Source organism: Populus alba, chromosome 11, assembly GCF_005239225.2.
Source record: "Populus alba chromosome 11, ASM523922v2, whole genome shotgun sequence".
Lineage (NCBI taxonomy): Eukaryota > Viridiplantae > Streptophyta > Magnoliopsida > Malpighiales > Salicaceae > Populus > Populus alba.
Window position 1 is genome coordinate 15,621,012 of NC_133294.1, and position 17,213 is coordinate 15,638,224.

The following is a 17,213-nucleotide window of genomic DNA, read 5'->3' on the forward strand; positions in this document are numbered from 1 at the left end:
AAAATGGAGGAATTTTAGGAAATGAACAAAATTTAGCCAAACTTGTGGTTTGGGTTTCTCTTCATATAGCTTTCATGTGACTTGACTTTTTATAGATCCGTAAAACAAAACAATAAAAGCTAGACGATTTTAGGCGACACAATTGCTTTCAAATGCGCAGCGGTTACCGAAGGACTAAGGGCAGCAGCAATTGGTTTTTCTTCATATAGCTTTGATATGACCTGGCTTTATAGAGACGTAAAACAAAACAATAAAAGCTAAACAATTTTAGACGACGCAATTGCTTTCAAGTGCGCAGCGGTTACAGGAGGGCTCAGGGCGCGTAGCAGCAATGTTATCATGCTTATAGAAGTAACTAGATTTTTACCCCGCGGGTGGGGTTAATTTTTTTTTTAACAAAATAAAATATTTAAAAATTGCTAATGTTTTTTTAATGAAAAAAATTAAATCATGTGGAGGTTAACTCGATGTGATTTAGTTGACTTTGCGGGTCCAAAAATAACCTGGAAGACTCGTAAAAACATAGTTTGATAAAAAAAAATAATCAAAATGATATATATATTTTTTAATATTAAGTAACAACATATTGAAATACTTGGGTCAACTATAATTAACATATCAAATCTGTAACCCTGGTTATCAGGCCATGATAACCTCATAAAAAACAAAAATAAAATAAAATTATAAAACCTAATTTTCAATCAGCCCAATATTGAATGATGAAATTAAAAAAATGACCTAAAAAGTTACCTAAGCTAACCTGTTAAACTAACAACTCGAATTATAAGATTAAGATAACTCCATATGTAAAAAATTTGAAACAAATTACAAAGTTCAATTCGTAATCAGTTCAATGTTGAAGGATGAAACTAAGAAAAAATCAATTAAAAAAAGAACATAAACCCAAGTCAATCCGCTAAACCAATGATCAGAGTCATGAGATCGAGATAAGCTCACAGAAAGAAAATAATAAAAAAATATATGGTTTAACGCAGATTAACTTGTCAAATTCACAATTCTAGTTACGAGACTGAGATAACTTTATAAAAAACTAATGAAAACAAATTATGAAAATCAATTCTCAATCAATCCTATCGGATCCAATGTTGAATGATGAAATTTATACAAATTTTTATTTAAAAAGGACACAAAAAATGAGCCAAATCAGTAAAGGTTAGCTTGTTAATTAAACATTATTTACAAGTCATAAGGTCAAGATAACCATATAAAAATCAAATCAAAATAAATCATTAAACTTAATTTTCAATCAAACACATTATTAAATTATAAAATTTAAAAAAAAATCAATTTAAAAAAATAAATCAATTGAATTAACCTGTCAGGCCTGTAATTATTGCATGCTTTCTCATTGAATCTATGAATTTTATTGTTTAGTTTATTATTTTGTTATTATAATTTTAATGCAACTTTCATTAAATTACCTAAGATATTAAATTTAATTAAAATTTTATATTTATGATAAAGCATATCTAGTTAAACTAAACGCTAGAACTTTCAACCATCATTTATGACAAAAATATGTGATGGACCTTCGAGTCCTTGGAATCACAACAGGAGAAAAGTGAGACCCTTGTGTCATTTTCCTTTCAGAAAAGCTCCGGTGAGAAACTCTGCACTACATAATCTTGTCTCTTACTCATCAACCTGTATATTAATACCAAAACGTTAGTTGTGCTGTAATCATAAGTGACTAATGTGAAAAGCTCTCTTCAATGGGAAGATTTGTAGTGATTTTTGTATGCTGTTTCTTATTCTTCATCTTAACCAACTCCACCACACCAGCTATTATCAATCCAAGCCACTCCATAAGAGATGGTGAGACTCTACCTTCAGACGGCGGAAGCTTCGAATTAGGATTTTTCAGTCCTACAAATTCAAGAAACCGATACTTGGGTTTATGGTTTACGAAGTCTCCTCAGACGGTTTTTTGGGTGGCAAATAGAGAAATTCCACTTTCCAATAGTTTGGGAGTCCTGAATATCACAAGCGAAGGGATACTTATCCTATACAATAGCACCAAAGATATTGTTTGGTCGTCGAATTCGTCAAGAACTGCAGAGAATGCAGTCGCAGAGCTCTTGGAGACCGGAAATCTTGTTGTAAGAGAAGAAAATGATAACAAGACTGCTAACTTTCTGTGGCAGAGTTTTGACTATCCTTGTGACACCTTGCTGCCAGGAATGAAACTAGGAATCAACTTTGTAACTGGGCTTGAAAGCTCTCTGTCATCCTGGAAGAGCTCAGAAGATCCTGCTCGAGGTGATTTTTCTTTCCTTCTAGATCCTAACGGGTATCCGCAGCTACTTTTGAAGAAGGGGAATAAAACACAGGTTAGAATTGGGTCATGGAATGGCATACGTTATGCTGCAGAAATAATTCCGAAACCTGATTCAATTTCAACAGATGATTTTGTGCTCAACGACAAGGAGGGATATTTCGTTTTTGGGAGCACAAGCTTAGGTTTTCCGAGGCTTAAACTAGCTCCATGGGGCATTCCACAGCGCTCAATATGGAATGATCGAACACATCAATGGCAGTATGTTGAAATTGCCCAGCATGATATATGTGAAAACTATTCTATTTGCGGTCCAAATGCATACTGCCAGTTAAATAATTCTCCTATATGCGCATGCCTGGATGGATTCATGCCCAAGTCTCCACGAGATTGGAAGTTGTCAAATTGGTCAGGTGGGTGTGTTCGAAGGACTCCTTGCAGTGACAAAGATCGCTTTCAAAATTATTCGAGGATGAAATTGCCTGACACATCTTCTTCCTGGTATAATAAAAGCACTGGTCTCGAGGAATGTAAGGGAATATGTTTGAAGAACTGCTCCTGCACTGCATATGCAAATTTAGATATCAGAGGAGGTGGAAGTGGCTGCCTGATTTGGTTTGGTCGCCTCATTGATACAAGAAGGTCAAATGGGGATGGACAAGACCTTTATGTCAGGATTGCGGTTTCAGAATTAGGTATGCCTTCTATTAATGCTAATGAATACTGATTTTTTAATAGTCTCCATTGTTTGTTCTTAAGCTATAGAAAACACTTCATTTCGGGCGTGTTTAGCGCCGTGGTTGTGTTTACAAAAAAAACATCATTGTCATGTGTTTGGTTACAGTCTAAACATATATTATTGTTTATGGGACCCATGACCATCTGCGGTTAAACCGCTAGACAACCAAAAGCAACTTCAAGCTGCCTTCTGGGCTAAGGTGCAAACTGTGTTTATAAACACAGTAAACAAGGGTGCGAAAGAAGAACATAAACAAAGCAGTGAATAACACCGTCAACCACTGCTCTTCCTCTTCCCCTTCCCCTTCTCCTTCGTCTTCTATATTCTCCATTGTTCATGTTGCATGTGAATAGTGGAGAGCAGCTCACCACCGGCCTCCGCCTTTTCCATCGCCAACCACTGCTCTACCTCTTCCCTTTCTCCTTCTCCTTTGTCTTCCGCATTCTCTACTGTTCACGTTGCATATGAACAGTGGAGAGCAGCTCACCACCGACCTCCACCATTTCCACCGCCAGCCACTACTCTTCCTCTTCCTCTTCCCTTTCCCCTTCTCCTTTGTCTTCTGCATTCTCCACTATTCATGTTGCATGTGAACAGTGGAGAGTGTATCCATTATTCATGGCCGAACCGGGTCCAACCCAAATCTAAATGCCCGATGTCTAGGTCTAACCCAATAAAATAAAAAAAAAATCCAAAAAACTTTATCAGATATTATGTTTTAATTGTAAAATTAGTGTTTAACATTATTTAATGACACTAATATTATAAGGAAATCGCATGATGATGTAGCATTTGTAGAATTTGATCGCAATCCTAATTTTATTCCTAATGATATTTTACATGATGTTGTTGCACACTCAGGAAGCCATGAAAACTGTAGTCCTTGTCGGATAGATTTTATATGTGATAGAATTGCAAATAGTTTAATGAAACAATAAAAAATACTTTATATAAAATATTGTTTATCTCATGATGTAATAGTAGTAGTTAAATCTACAATATTTCAATTAAAAACCACAATATTAATATATGTCTTTTTTAGTTATTTTATAACCTCAATTTGAAAAACATTGTTAACCAAACACATTAAACTACTTTTTGTTCAACCTCAATTTCAACCATAGTTTTAACCAAACATATATTTTTCCAAACCAACCTCAATTAAAAGTATTTTTTATAAAATCACTTTTTTCAAACCACAACCACAACAGCTACCATAATATCAAACACACTTGAATAGAAAGCATTTTAAAAGGTATAGACGTGGTTTCCCTACAGTATTTTGAGCACCTTTAGGTTGATTTTTGACATATGAATCCTTTTTATGCACATAGAAGTTAAAGAAAATAAATAAACATAGAACACAAAAATTTGATGGGCGAAAAGGGTTATAAATGTGAACCTCAAATTCCCAGCTTTATTCTCTCTAAAAATAATACTGATAAAGTCTGCATCTTTAAAAAGTTTACAAAATCTTAAATAAGCCAGAAACCCTATCTCAACTACGAAACAAAATAAATATATGAAAATACAAATGAAATAACCATAAAATGTGAAACAATGCATGAAATTTGAATAAAACAAGGAAAATAACATAATTGACCCAAATTAGGGCCTCGAGGAAAGGTTTTGGATATATGAAGATGCATTGGTTTGCATAGCATTATAGGGGCTATTATAGGGAAAATGGTCTATGAAAACTCTTGTAAAAATTTAAGACCGATCTAATTGTCGAATCAAAAGTTATAGCTTTTTAAGCCATCATTCTAGTATGAAATGACCAAACCTCCTCTTAGGCCTAGACTTGTCCCACTAGTCCATAAATACATCTTCTAGGCAATCCACATAATTTGTCTGGGTAGATTCTCATCTAATTATGACATATCTACACTTGACTACTCATAATCACTTATTATTTCAAGCATGGCTACATCATTCTTCCCATGTTAGAGAGAACTCGTCCTCAAGTTTTATTCCTCTTCTAAATAAGATGTCAAGTGCTGGACATTGAAGACATCAAAAGTCTTTAAGTGATTAGGAAGACAAATCTTGTAAGCATTATCATTTATCTTTTGCAACACCTCACATAGGCCTATCTTCCTTTCCTTTAACTTGTTATACTCACCCACTAGAAACCTGTCACGTGTAAAGGCTTCCTATACCAAATCACCAACCTCAAAACACCACTTTTCTTCTATGAGTATTAGCCAAGACATTATACTTGGCATTGTTATCATTGATTGTCGACATGACCTCCTTATGTATTCCATGCAAGTAATTTACCATATTTATAGCTTATACATTTAGTTGTATGATACAAGGAACAAAAATTAGCTCTAATACTCTAGAAGGATCCTATCCATAGACTATCTCAAAAGAAATTAGTTGGGTGGTCCAATTCTAAAACCTGTTATAAGTGAACTCTGCCTGTCGCAATGCCATATCCTACTATTTCAACTTATCTCCGACCAGGCTTCGTAGTAAGCTGTTGAGATGATGATTAACCACCTTTGTTTAACCATCTGTTTGAGGATGATAAACACTGTTAAAGTTCAACTGACTACCTATCCTTGCCTATAAGCTCTTTTAGAAATACTTATGAACTTTACATCCTTATTCAAAATGATGGACCCAGGAATGTCATGCAAATGAACCACCTCATTGAAGTAAAGTTAGGCTACCCGAGATGGATCTATGGTCTTTAATGGGCCATGTTTGTGAACTTGTTAATAACAATAAAAATAGTGTTCATGGCTCATTGAGTACAGGGTAAGCCTAATACAAAATTCATGCTCATGTCTAGCCATTGAGCATTAGGAATTGGTAATATGGTGTACAATCCAGCATTTCATAAAGTCCTTTTGGATCTCTCACAAATAACACACTTTTTGAAAACCTGACCCAATAATTTAAGCTAATAATAATATGCTAACATTAGAGCCAGTGTCTTATCCCATCTAGAATGCTCATCACAATATGATTCACGAATGATATGCTCATGTAAAGAAAAAATGAAATACATAGATGTAAACCATGAAAAAGATAAATCATTTAACCGTATAAAGCTTTCTCATTTACCTCCCTCTAATAACTTAACATAAATCTGTCTAAATGAGGAATCATTTGAATATAACACATAGAAAGTATAAAATCCTGGCACATTTATACATATGTTGTTGAGCAAGGTAACCCTTATACCAAGAGCATCAACCACCTTATTTAAGTTGCTCGATTGGTGTTTTAATGAAAAGGTGAACTCTTGTCGAAATGACACCCACGTCGAATGCCGACGACTCAGCTTTTGTTGCCCATTTATGTACTTTAGAGCTTCATGATCTATAATTAAAGTAAACTGCTTCTGTATGAGGTAGAGCCTTTAATGCTTTAGAGTCTGAACAATAGCATAAAGCTCCAGCTCATATGTGGAGTAGTTTTTCTTCGAGCTGGACAGTTTCTCACTGAAGAAGGCGATTAGGTGCCCATCCTAGCTAATAACTCCTTCAATACCTACCCAAAAGCATCACAATTTACTTCAAATAGTTTCTCAAAGTCTATTAATGCCAACATTAGAGCTTCAATCATTTTCTGCTTTACCAATTAAAAACTAGTTTTAGCTTTATCTATCCACTAAAAGCTATATCTGTTTAGGCACTTTGTAATATATGCAATAAGGGAATTAAAGTTCTTGATGAACCTTCTATAAAAAAAAAATGCAAGGTCGTGAAAAATCCAAACATCATTAATGCTTCTCAGTGTTGGCCACTCCATAATTATAAAAATGTTACTTTGATTAGCCTGAACACCATAAACAAACATAATAAAGCCAAAAACAAAAGCAACAATATTAGTAAAGAATTTACACTTTTTTTGGTTGACATATAATTGTTCCTTCCATCGAGTATTAAAAATAGCTCATAGGTGTTCTAAATGAGACTTTAGAATAGGACTATAAATTAGAATATCGTTGAAATAAACCATAACAAATCTAACCATGAGTGACCTCAATATCTTATACATGAACCTTATGAAGGTGCTGGGAGCATTGGACAAAACAAATAGCATAATCATCCACTCATATAACCCAAAATGAGTTTTGAAACTTGTTTTCCATTCATCTTTTAGTTTGATTCTGATATGATAATATCAACTCTTGAGGTCAATCCTGGAGAATACTTTAGAACTTGCCAACTAGTTTAACATGTCATTTAGATGCAATATGGGGTGCATGTATTTTACTATGATCTAGATGATGGTGTGGCTGTCTACACACAAATGTCATGATCTATCCTTTATAGGGACTAAAAAGGCTGGCAGAACACAATAACTCATACTTTTTTGGATATGTCACTTCTCCACCACTTATTTCTTCAACTTATTTAGGGCAAAGTCTATAAGTTGGTTTGTTTGGCAGGCTAAAACCCGACATCAAGTTAATATGATGTTATATCTATCTTATGTGAGGTACGCCTTGGGGAAACTCATTTGGCATCAAATGTTAAAATTCTACAAACACAACTTATACCTCATCAAAATTATCATCTACTTTTTCCTCTTCTCTGACTGTACTCCTAAGCATTAACACATATTAGCTGGAGTTTAAGGTGAATTTTAGTTGCTAGCTGGAATTTCTTTATTGCCTCTACAAATACCATATTCTTACAGCTCCCACTATCTATGCTCAAACTATAGACTTTGTCTTTGATGGTGTATATAGAGTGAAAAATATTGTTATGACTCAAAGCCTCATTTGAATCACCATTAGGTGTCAACAAACTCTTTCTAATCACAAGGGTTGTACTACCATCTCCAAGCAGGACATCCCCATTACTATCTGAATCATCTTTATTATTAGCAAAATTCATGGGTTTCTCCTCTATTAGTAGGTTCTTTCCTAGACAACTCTTTGGTTTGTTATACTTACTAATCTGATGTCTCAACTCACCACATCTAAAATAATAATAAAAATAAAAATTAAAGCCACCTTGACTTGTTACTCGTTGATTTTGTTAGTTTGACCTATTCTTGTTGGTGGTTTGTCTTAGGTCACTATTGCATCATTTATTATTTTGTTATACCTAGAAGTTTATGTTATCATCCCTAGCAACTTGCTGCTTCTCCACTATTAAATCCCTCTGATACGCCTCTAAAATCATCCATAAGGCCTAAAGACATAATACATCCTGGATATATTGATGTACACCATTAAAGTACCTTGTGGCCAGCTGCTTTTTTGTTTCTATCAAATCATTCCTGGAAACTAGCTGGTAAAACTCATTAGTGTACTTATTGACATAATTACCTCTTTGTTTTAGTGTATAAAGCCTCTAGTACAGAGTTTGTGAGTAGCTAAAAGGAAGGAAGTGTTCTCTCGTCTTCTTCTTCATCTTGTCTCAATCATTGATTTTAGCTTTGCTTTTTCTCTCTCTTGTCTTCTTTAATTGCCCCACTAAACAGATGCACTGCCCTTTAATCTAATCGTAATTAACTTCAGTTGCGTCTATTCAAATATGTTTTTGTTTTAAAAAATCCCGTCAACCTCTTTCAACTAGACTATGAACTCTTCTATCTATAAAGTTCCTGAAAACATAGGGATTTCGATATGAAAGCTAAAATCCCTAAATTTGTTCTCTTCTCGCTCAAGAGGTTGTCTCCTCTAAATTCACCTCTGATTGTCAATACTAGCCAAAAACCCAGGATCACTTTCCTAGTCCTGGTCACACTGCCCCTGATCCTATTTGTCCCTTTTCTCTAGCCTACGAGTCAATTATATGATTTGCCTTTGCATGTCTTCAAAGACAAGCTATTGGATGTTCCTCAATCAAGGGAGGGCTCCTCATCCGCTTCTTGGCCACACCCTGCTCCATGACCTTTTTCTTGTTAGTGGCACACAACAAGCAAACAAAATCTCTTCCATAGGATTGCAACACACAACATGCAATAAACTTGGGATTGTTAGGCTTTGATACCATTTGATGCAAGCGAAAGCTAAAGATAACAAGCAAACACATGACACATAAATTTTATGAGCAAAAGGAGCTATAGATGTGAACCCTAAATTTCTAGCTTTATCCTCTCTAAAAATAATATTGATAAAGTTTATCTCCTAAGGAGATTTACAAAACCTTAAATAGGTCATAAACCCTTCCTCAACTGAAAAAAAAAATAAAAATACAATGAAAATAACCATAAAATCCAAAACAATGCATGAAATCCGAATAAAACAAGGAAAATAATTTAAACAGACCCAAATCGAGGCCTCAAGGTGAGATTTTTTATATTTAAAGATTTGACAGTTCACATAGTGCGATAAAGGCTACTCCTATAAAACTTTGAGCCCGATCCAATGGTCAAATCAAAAGTTATGGTCTTTTTAAGCCATCATTCTGGTTTGAAGCTTCCATAATTAATTCCTCTTGGGCTTAGAAATAATTTGGTAGGTCATCCAAATAATCTGTTTGAGATAGATCCTCATCTAGTTGTGGCAGATCCACACCTAACTAATCAAAATCACTTGTTATCGCAAGCCCGGCTACATCACTTTTCATTCATCAAAACTAGAAACTAGAAAGCATCGTTTCTTCTACTCCATCTTCCCATCTGAACATGCTATAAAATTTCACTTCTCCTAATTTCCATTTTGAGAATAGCCCTCAGCACTGAAAAAAAGTTACAAGATTTTATTAAAATTCTATTTAAGAAGTGATGTTGAACTAAAAGAATGCGTCCACTAACAACTCCTCTTTGCTTGCAGAAAATGTTGAGAAAAAAAGACCCGTCGGTAAGAAGAAGCAGGCAGTAATAATTGCTAGCTCTGTCATATCGATTCTATGTTTGCTGATACTAGGAGTTGTCTCCTACGCAAGGAAAACATATCTCAGAAAGAATGACAGCAGCGAAGAGAGGAAAGAAGACATGGAGTTACCTCTATATGATTTGAACACGATAGAACATGCCACTAATAATTTCTCTAGCATGAACAAGCTGGGAGAAGGCGGTTTTGGACCAGTATTCAAGGTGAATAGAAATCTGCTACTTGTGCAAACAATATGGTAATATTAAACTAAGTTATGTTGATTATTTGTGATTTAGGGTACATTGGTAGATGGACAAGAAATAGCAGTGAAAAGGCTCTCCAAAAGTTCTGGGCAAGGAATGGACGAGTTCAAGAATGAAGTTGTATTAATTGCTAAACTTCAGCATCGCAACCTTGTGAAGCTTCTCGGTTTTTGCATCCATAAAGATGAAAAAATGTTGATCTATGAATACATGCCAAACAAGAGCTTGGACTCCATTATTTTTGGTTTGAGCCTATACTGATCAATAGATAGCATGTTTTATTATCATTTATCATTTATCAATTAATGCTTCTATAACAAGTGCTGGTGCTGGACTAACATGATAGAGAAATTGAGCAGATTTAACCAGAACGAAATTACTGAATTGGAGAAGGCGTATCCACATCATTGGGGGAATAGCTCGAGGGCTTGTTTATCTTCACCAAGACTCTAGACTGAGGATCATTCATAGAGACATTAAAGCCAGCAACATTTTACTGGATAATGAGCTAAACCCAAAAATTTCAGATTTTGGCCTTGCTCGAATGTTTGGTGGAGATCAAGTGGAGGCCAATACTAATAGGGTAGTTGGGACATAGTAAGTATTCTTAAACTGGCCACGTTGTATTGCATTTATATGCTTTCAGAACTTATCTAGCCGATATTATTTTGCAGTGGATATATGTCTCCTGAGTACGCATTAGATGGACACTTCTCTGTGAAATCGGATGTCTTCAGTTTCGGTGTCCTAGTTCTGGAGATTGTGAGTGGAAAGAAAAACAGGGGATTTTGTCACCCAGACCAGAACCTTAACCTTCTTGGACATGTAAGCTTTTGTAAACAACATGCCATAGCATTTTCCTTCTGGATACTTCTATAGTCAACTGAATAAAGATATATTCATTGCTGTTATGCAAATCAGAATGATCCATCCACTGATACACTGTGTTGTTTTGGAAGGCATGGATTCTTTGGACCAAAGGAACACCATTGGACCTGATTGATGAAGGTTTGAGTGATTCGAGCAATCTAGCTGAAGTTTTAAGATGCATTCATGTGGCTTTATTATGTGTGCAACAGCGACCAGAAGACAGACCAACCATGTCGACTGTGGTTGTAATGTTAGGCAGTGAGAATCCATTGCCTCAGCCTAAGCAGCCTGGTTTTTTTATGGGAAATAATCCATCTGAAAAGGACAGTTCATCAAGCAAGCATGAAGCTCATTCATTAAATGAGGTTAGTCTGACAATATTAGAGGCACGGTAGCCTATCGTCGATTGACAACGGAGTTGAAGCTAGAAAATTCCATGCTTTCAGATATGCAGTGACATCTGTTCCTGCTTTCTACCAGTCACACCATTCCACGACAGAGTGATTGGAGCTAAATGGTTTCAATATTCGTCCTTTATTTCTATAGTTGTTTCGTTTGACAAGTCTTCCTGTGTAGCGAAGTGGATTGCACACTTGTTTTTTCGTCCATTTTTTTCAGTTCTTGCTTGTCTAGTTAACTGCATATTATCAAGTCATTATCAAATAGGATAACAGAAATCTTATTATTATTATTATTATTATTATTAAATATTTTGGCCTGCCTGTTTATTTTAAGCTTTCCTGTTGACTTGAGTCTTTGCTTTCCTACTCTAAAATTGCACCTCAAAGAAGCCTAGTCAAATAAGAAACAGCGGTGAGAGCCATAAATTGCCCAATTTTTTTTAATTTTTTCTTTAAAGTGGTCTAAAACCTTTCTCACTTTACTATCTATATAAAAAAAAATTAGGGCATGGAATACTAGCTCAAAAGATTTCGTCGTTGCTTTTGTTTCATTTCGTAAAGAAATTATTAAAATAAAGTAAAGAAAACAATTAATTTTTTTTAAAATATTTAAAATATTTTTAAAATATAAAAAAAACTATAAGACAAAATTAAGTAGCCGCCCCATCCGTCTATTCTTTATGTCTTCTTGTCCCTCTCAGATTCGCCTCCTCCTCATCAATGCTCCACAACTGTTAAGCTTTATGCTTGACAGTCCTCCCAGTCAAAGGCATGCCCCTCTTTACTTTTTCTATTAATTTTTTTATTCTCTTTCTTTCTATTTCTCACAGGACCTCAAGATGTATGGATACAATCATACAAAGGATAACTACTCCTCTATGCTTACTACGAGCTATACCAAGAGTCAAGCTACCTGCAGTAATGAAAGTTACAGTGGATATAAGAGAAGACCGGAGCTTGCCATTCGTGCACTATTTAGCTTAGTTAGCTTAGATCCTTTTTGAGATGAAGTGAGGAAAAGTCCAGTGTTAGCAAAATAATTTTGGTTTGAATCGGTTTGAAAATAAAAAAATACTTAATCAAATCAAATCAAATCAAAACTGATCTTTAAATACAAGGGGTGTAATTTAATTCGTCAAGTTTTGAGTTTGTTTTTTAGAAATCATCAATTCAAATCTTCATAAATTTCAGAATCACTGGAGACTTATATGGTTAACTTTAAAACCCATTAAATTAATCGAAATCATGTAAACTAATTTGGAACAACCATATTAATCTAAAAATTAAAAAAACTGTAAAATATTTTTATCCAAGCAGACCAAATAAAAAATGTTTAACCCAACCGTTTTTGGATCACTATCAAATGAAAAGTATGATCATCAAGAGTTTGTTGATATCAAATTTGGAAAGAAAAATCTTAGATTTTGTACCCAAAAACTAAAAATTTACTTTTTCATGGAAATTTTTATTATTTGTTTGATTGCTAATTTAACCGATATCGATATATATTGGGGGGGGGGGGGGAAGATCATGTCCCACTTGAATAAGCGTTGCAGGTAAGCTGGAGCTGGACAGGACATAAAGGCTTTCATCATTTTATTGTAATAATATAGAGTCCCAGTTGTTGTCTTGTCGAAATTTCAATCCTAAATAGATTTAATTAGTAACAGATATATGCCACGTATTCAAGATGAGGTTTTGATAGTAACATGTCACATAGACATACAAGCTAAAGATTTTATAACATATGGATGATAAAAAAATAATTTTAAACAATTTTTTAAAAAAAATTTAACCGATCCATGTAGAACACAAAACCAAACGGTGGCTAAGTTCTCATGTTAAGCCTAGGTAGTTAGCTTAGAAAGGGTAGGTTTAAAGCCAGTAGAAATTAAAACATCAGACAAAGACCAAAAAAAAAATAAAAGAGTAAAGAAACCAAACAGTGTTTTTGGAAGATATTTTGATAGTGTGAACTGTGAACCTAAATAAACTACTGTATCTTCGCTTCATTGTCGATGGAGTTTGTATTTATTGTGATTTGTTATTTTAGCAGTAGGATTAGGACCTTTGATTGGCCACACACCACAATCCAAAGCCAACGACTTGCTAATCTATTACATTACTTTCTAGCTATTTGGGTGGTGTACAAGAGGTTGTTGTCGGCTATTAAACACTGCTTTTCAAGGCTATCTTCCAAAGCTCTCTGCGGGCCCAATACAATGCAGCGGCGTGTGGCGTGTGTTCTTAACACGCATCGAGTTTGGTGTTTTTTTCTTTCTCTCTCTCCTTTTCATTTTTGAATTTTGTGGCAGTCCATTTAAGAAATCAAATCACCTCCTGTAATTTAATTCTTATTTGATTTTTATTCTTGTAATTGGTTTTTAATAATTTCACTATCATTTAATTTTTAATTTTTTAAATTTATTATTTATTATTTTAATTATTAATTTTTTAATATGATGTAAACTTACAATTATTCTTTAATTTCATCTCCTTTTATTTTTTTTATCATTCAAATTTAAATCTTATTTTTTTTATTTGGAATGCGTGTTTGAGGATAAAAGTGTTATAATTACTAATGTAAATAAAAAATGAATCCACTCATGATCTTTACTGGTAGCCTAAGCTAGAAATAAATTATTTATTACTTGCCTTATGGTGTTTATAGTTTAATTACAATGTCGTTTTTTAGGTTTCTTCAATCACTTATCATCAACAGCATTTAAAATGATAATAAAATAAATATAAATATAACTCTGTCATGCACATATGTAATTGTCTGATAGGTTTTTATTTAAATTTGAAAATAAATTATTTTATTTCAAATAGACATAATTCTTTGTTTTAATCAAGTATTGACTTTACTTTAAATTTCAATTTCTCATTCATCCATTTTCTATCGAAGAAACTTCTCAACTCAATAATTTAAGATGTTAGATGAGTTAATATATGATTTATATTATTTTTTAATACACCATCTCAATAAAACCCTTTTCTTTTAGGTTTGAAACTTACGCAAACTCACATTAACTTTTGTTTAATTTTTTTTTTTATCAAATAAATGAAGAATAGTGAGATTCGAACTCGTGACTGCTTGGTCATTAAGGCTCTAATACCATATCAAATAACCATCTCAATCCAATAGCTTAAGTTATTAGGTAAGATCTCAAGATATAATTTATATTATTCTTTAACATTTTCTAATTAGACATGAGACATATAGAGAGAATTCTAGTAGAAAGTCTCTATATCACAAAAAATATCTTTTAACTTTGAATCTTACTTCGTGAAAATTATGGGATTCCTTTATAAGGTAAACCCAAACCAAATCTTTTTCCTTGAAAGATATTTGTTTCTTATGTTTTTGAGTTTGAACTTTATAATTCTGATTTTGTTTAATGATTTGGTCACATAATTACCTATGCATCTTCTTTATATTCTCAGCTTGAACTTTCACATCATAACTAAATTGATAGTCAATAGGAATTAGAGCTAAATCCATGTTAGCTGGGGAGATATATATGGATTCCAACATTATAGGAAATTTGTTTGTTTTCTTGTACAGATTATTGTCCGACTTAGATTAAGATTTTAAGTAGAATAGGTTTTCTTACTGTTCTATATATATATATATATATATATATATATATAGTTACTGAACAGATAAATAATACAAGAAGCGGAGAATATTTTACAGAGCAGAAACTCCTTAGTTGGAATGAAGCAAAGATACAGTAGTTTATTTAGGTTCACACTATCAAAATCTCTTCCAAAACACTGTTTGGTTTTTTACCTTCTTTTTTTTTTTTTTTTTTAATTTTTGGACTTGTCTGATGTTTTAATTCCTACTGGGCTTTAAACCTACCCTTTCTAAGCTAACTACCTAGGCTTAACATGAGAACTTAGCCACTGTTTGGTTTTGGTTAAAATTTAAAATAAAAAAATTTTAATTAATTATTTTATATTTTAAATCATTTTGATATATTAATATAAAAATAACTTTTAAACAATAAAAAATATTGTTTTAAATATATTTTTGAATAATTTAAAAAAAAAAACAAATAATACTACATTTTCAAATGAGCCTATTAACCTATTACCTTGAGTTTAGTTCAAACAACAATGATAATAAACCATGCAATTTATTACAATTAGATTGTGTTTGATTCAAAGTTAAAAATTGGAAGTGTTAAGGGATGAAATGATTTGAGAGCATAAGAAACGGGTTTTGCCCTTATTTAATCTTTGTATTTTTTGAATTATTTTGTTCAAAGCTACGTGACATGAGCGGAAGGAGGGGGGCAAGCAGGGGCCCGGGCTCCCCCTAAAATATTCTGCCCTTATACACACACACACACCGTCTCTGAAAAAATGGGATGATGGACACCACTTGACTTGAATTTCTATTCCAAGTCTCGTGTTAATAGTTGTTGCATGCAAGAGTGATAGAGAGAAGGGAAAGAGACGCGCGCGTGTGTGTGTATTATTAGGTAATTAAGTGTGGATGAGGTTTTTTATTCTACAAAAGTTTTCTTACTGTAATTAAGTGTGATTTTTCAATTTGATTTTTAAAAAAATTAATTTACGTACCCTAATATAAATCCTGTAAATATAAATTCATTACTTTGCACAATAAATTTTGCAGCCGGTCAAAAACAAAAATATAAATATAAATCATAAGTAAAATTTTTCAACGAAAAAATTGAAATAAAGCCATCAATTAATTTATTTTTCATTAAACAAAATAAGGTAACTTAAATTTAAAATCTATCTATTTTTATTTTATTTTGAGATGTTTGTTAATAATTTGATGAGGTTTTTTATATATAATTCTACCATTTTTGCTTTATTTTTTTCTTAGATCTGCTAATTTTACCAATTGTTTTTTGAATTCTAGTTATAGTGTTTTTTTTTAATTAATTAGATATATTTCATTGGTTTGTTTTGATTATACTTTGATTTTTTTTTTTTATGTTTTGTTTTTAGCAGAATCACCAAAATTATCAATTTTTTCTCACGATATATGTTTTGATTTTAGGTTGAACCAAGAACAAAATAAGAAGAATTTGATTTTTTTTTTTCAAAAAAAAATATTGATAACCCGCAGCCTAGTGAACCAACTCTAATGTGTAATGTTAAAGTTATGATTGAGCAACTCCAATGCGCCTCAGTTTACAAAGAACCCGCGTTGATTAGTGAGAATAGTTCTTTATTATTTTTTGCTTTATTTCAAAGTTTATCAAACATAAATAATGCTTCGTTTTAGCTAATGTTTCTTATATACTTTGTATGTTTATATTTGATAGATATAAAGACTAACATTAAAGTGATGAATATATTATGAAGATGAAATTAACTTCGTTGCTTTGACTCAATTTGGTATTTTTTCCAACTTTTTACCTCATACAAAAATAATTATATGTTTATAGTAAGTTATTTGAATAAAACTAAATTATACAAGTTTTTTTACAACTCATGTACAATAAAATAAAAATTATATTTTATTATATTAATTATGGCCCCCTTAACAAATAATTCTAGCTCCGCCCCTGCTACGTGACATGTTACTATCAAAACCTCATCTTGAATACGTGGCATATATCTGTTACCAATTAAATCTATTTAGGATTGAAATTTTGACAAGACAACAACTAAGACTCTATATTACAATAAAGTAGGGTTGTTCACGGTTTGGTTCAGTTCGGTTCAGACTACAAAAATCAACTGAACCGAGTAGCTTAAATTTTGAAAAATTTAAACCGAACCGGACCGAAAACCGGTTCAAACCGAACCAGTTCGGTTCGGTGAAATTTGGTTTTTTTGCCATAAAACCGAGAAATCCAATCCT

The 17,213-nt window shown here is 32.9% G+C and overlaps 1 protein-coding gene across 1 annotated transcript; it reads left to right on the top strand.

The window, feature by feature from the left end:
* The first annotated feature begins 1,583 nt into the window (after nucleotides 1-1,583).
* On the top strand, nucleotides 1,584-11,664 carry LOC118047515 (G-type lectin S-receptor-like serine/threonine-protein kinase At4g27290). The gene is made up of 6 exons (XM_035056834.2): nucleotides 1,584-2,991; nucleotides 9,787-10,049; nucleotides 10,125-10,335; nucleotides 10,451-10,688; nucleotides 10,766-10,916; nucleotides 11,051-11,664. Exons 1-6 carry the CDS (start codon nucleotides 1,734-1,736, stop codon nucleotides 11,354-11,356), a joined length of 2,427 nt encoding a protein of 808 aa, XP_034912725.1. The 5' UTR covers nucleotides 1,584-1,733; the 3' UTR covers nucleotides 11,357-11,664.
* The last annotated feature ends 5,549 nt before the right edge of the window (nucleotides 11,665-17,213 follow it).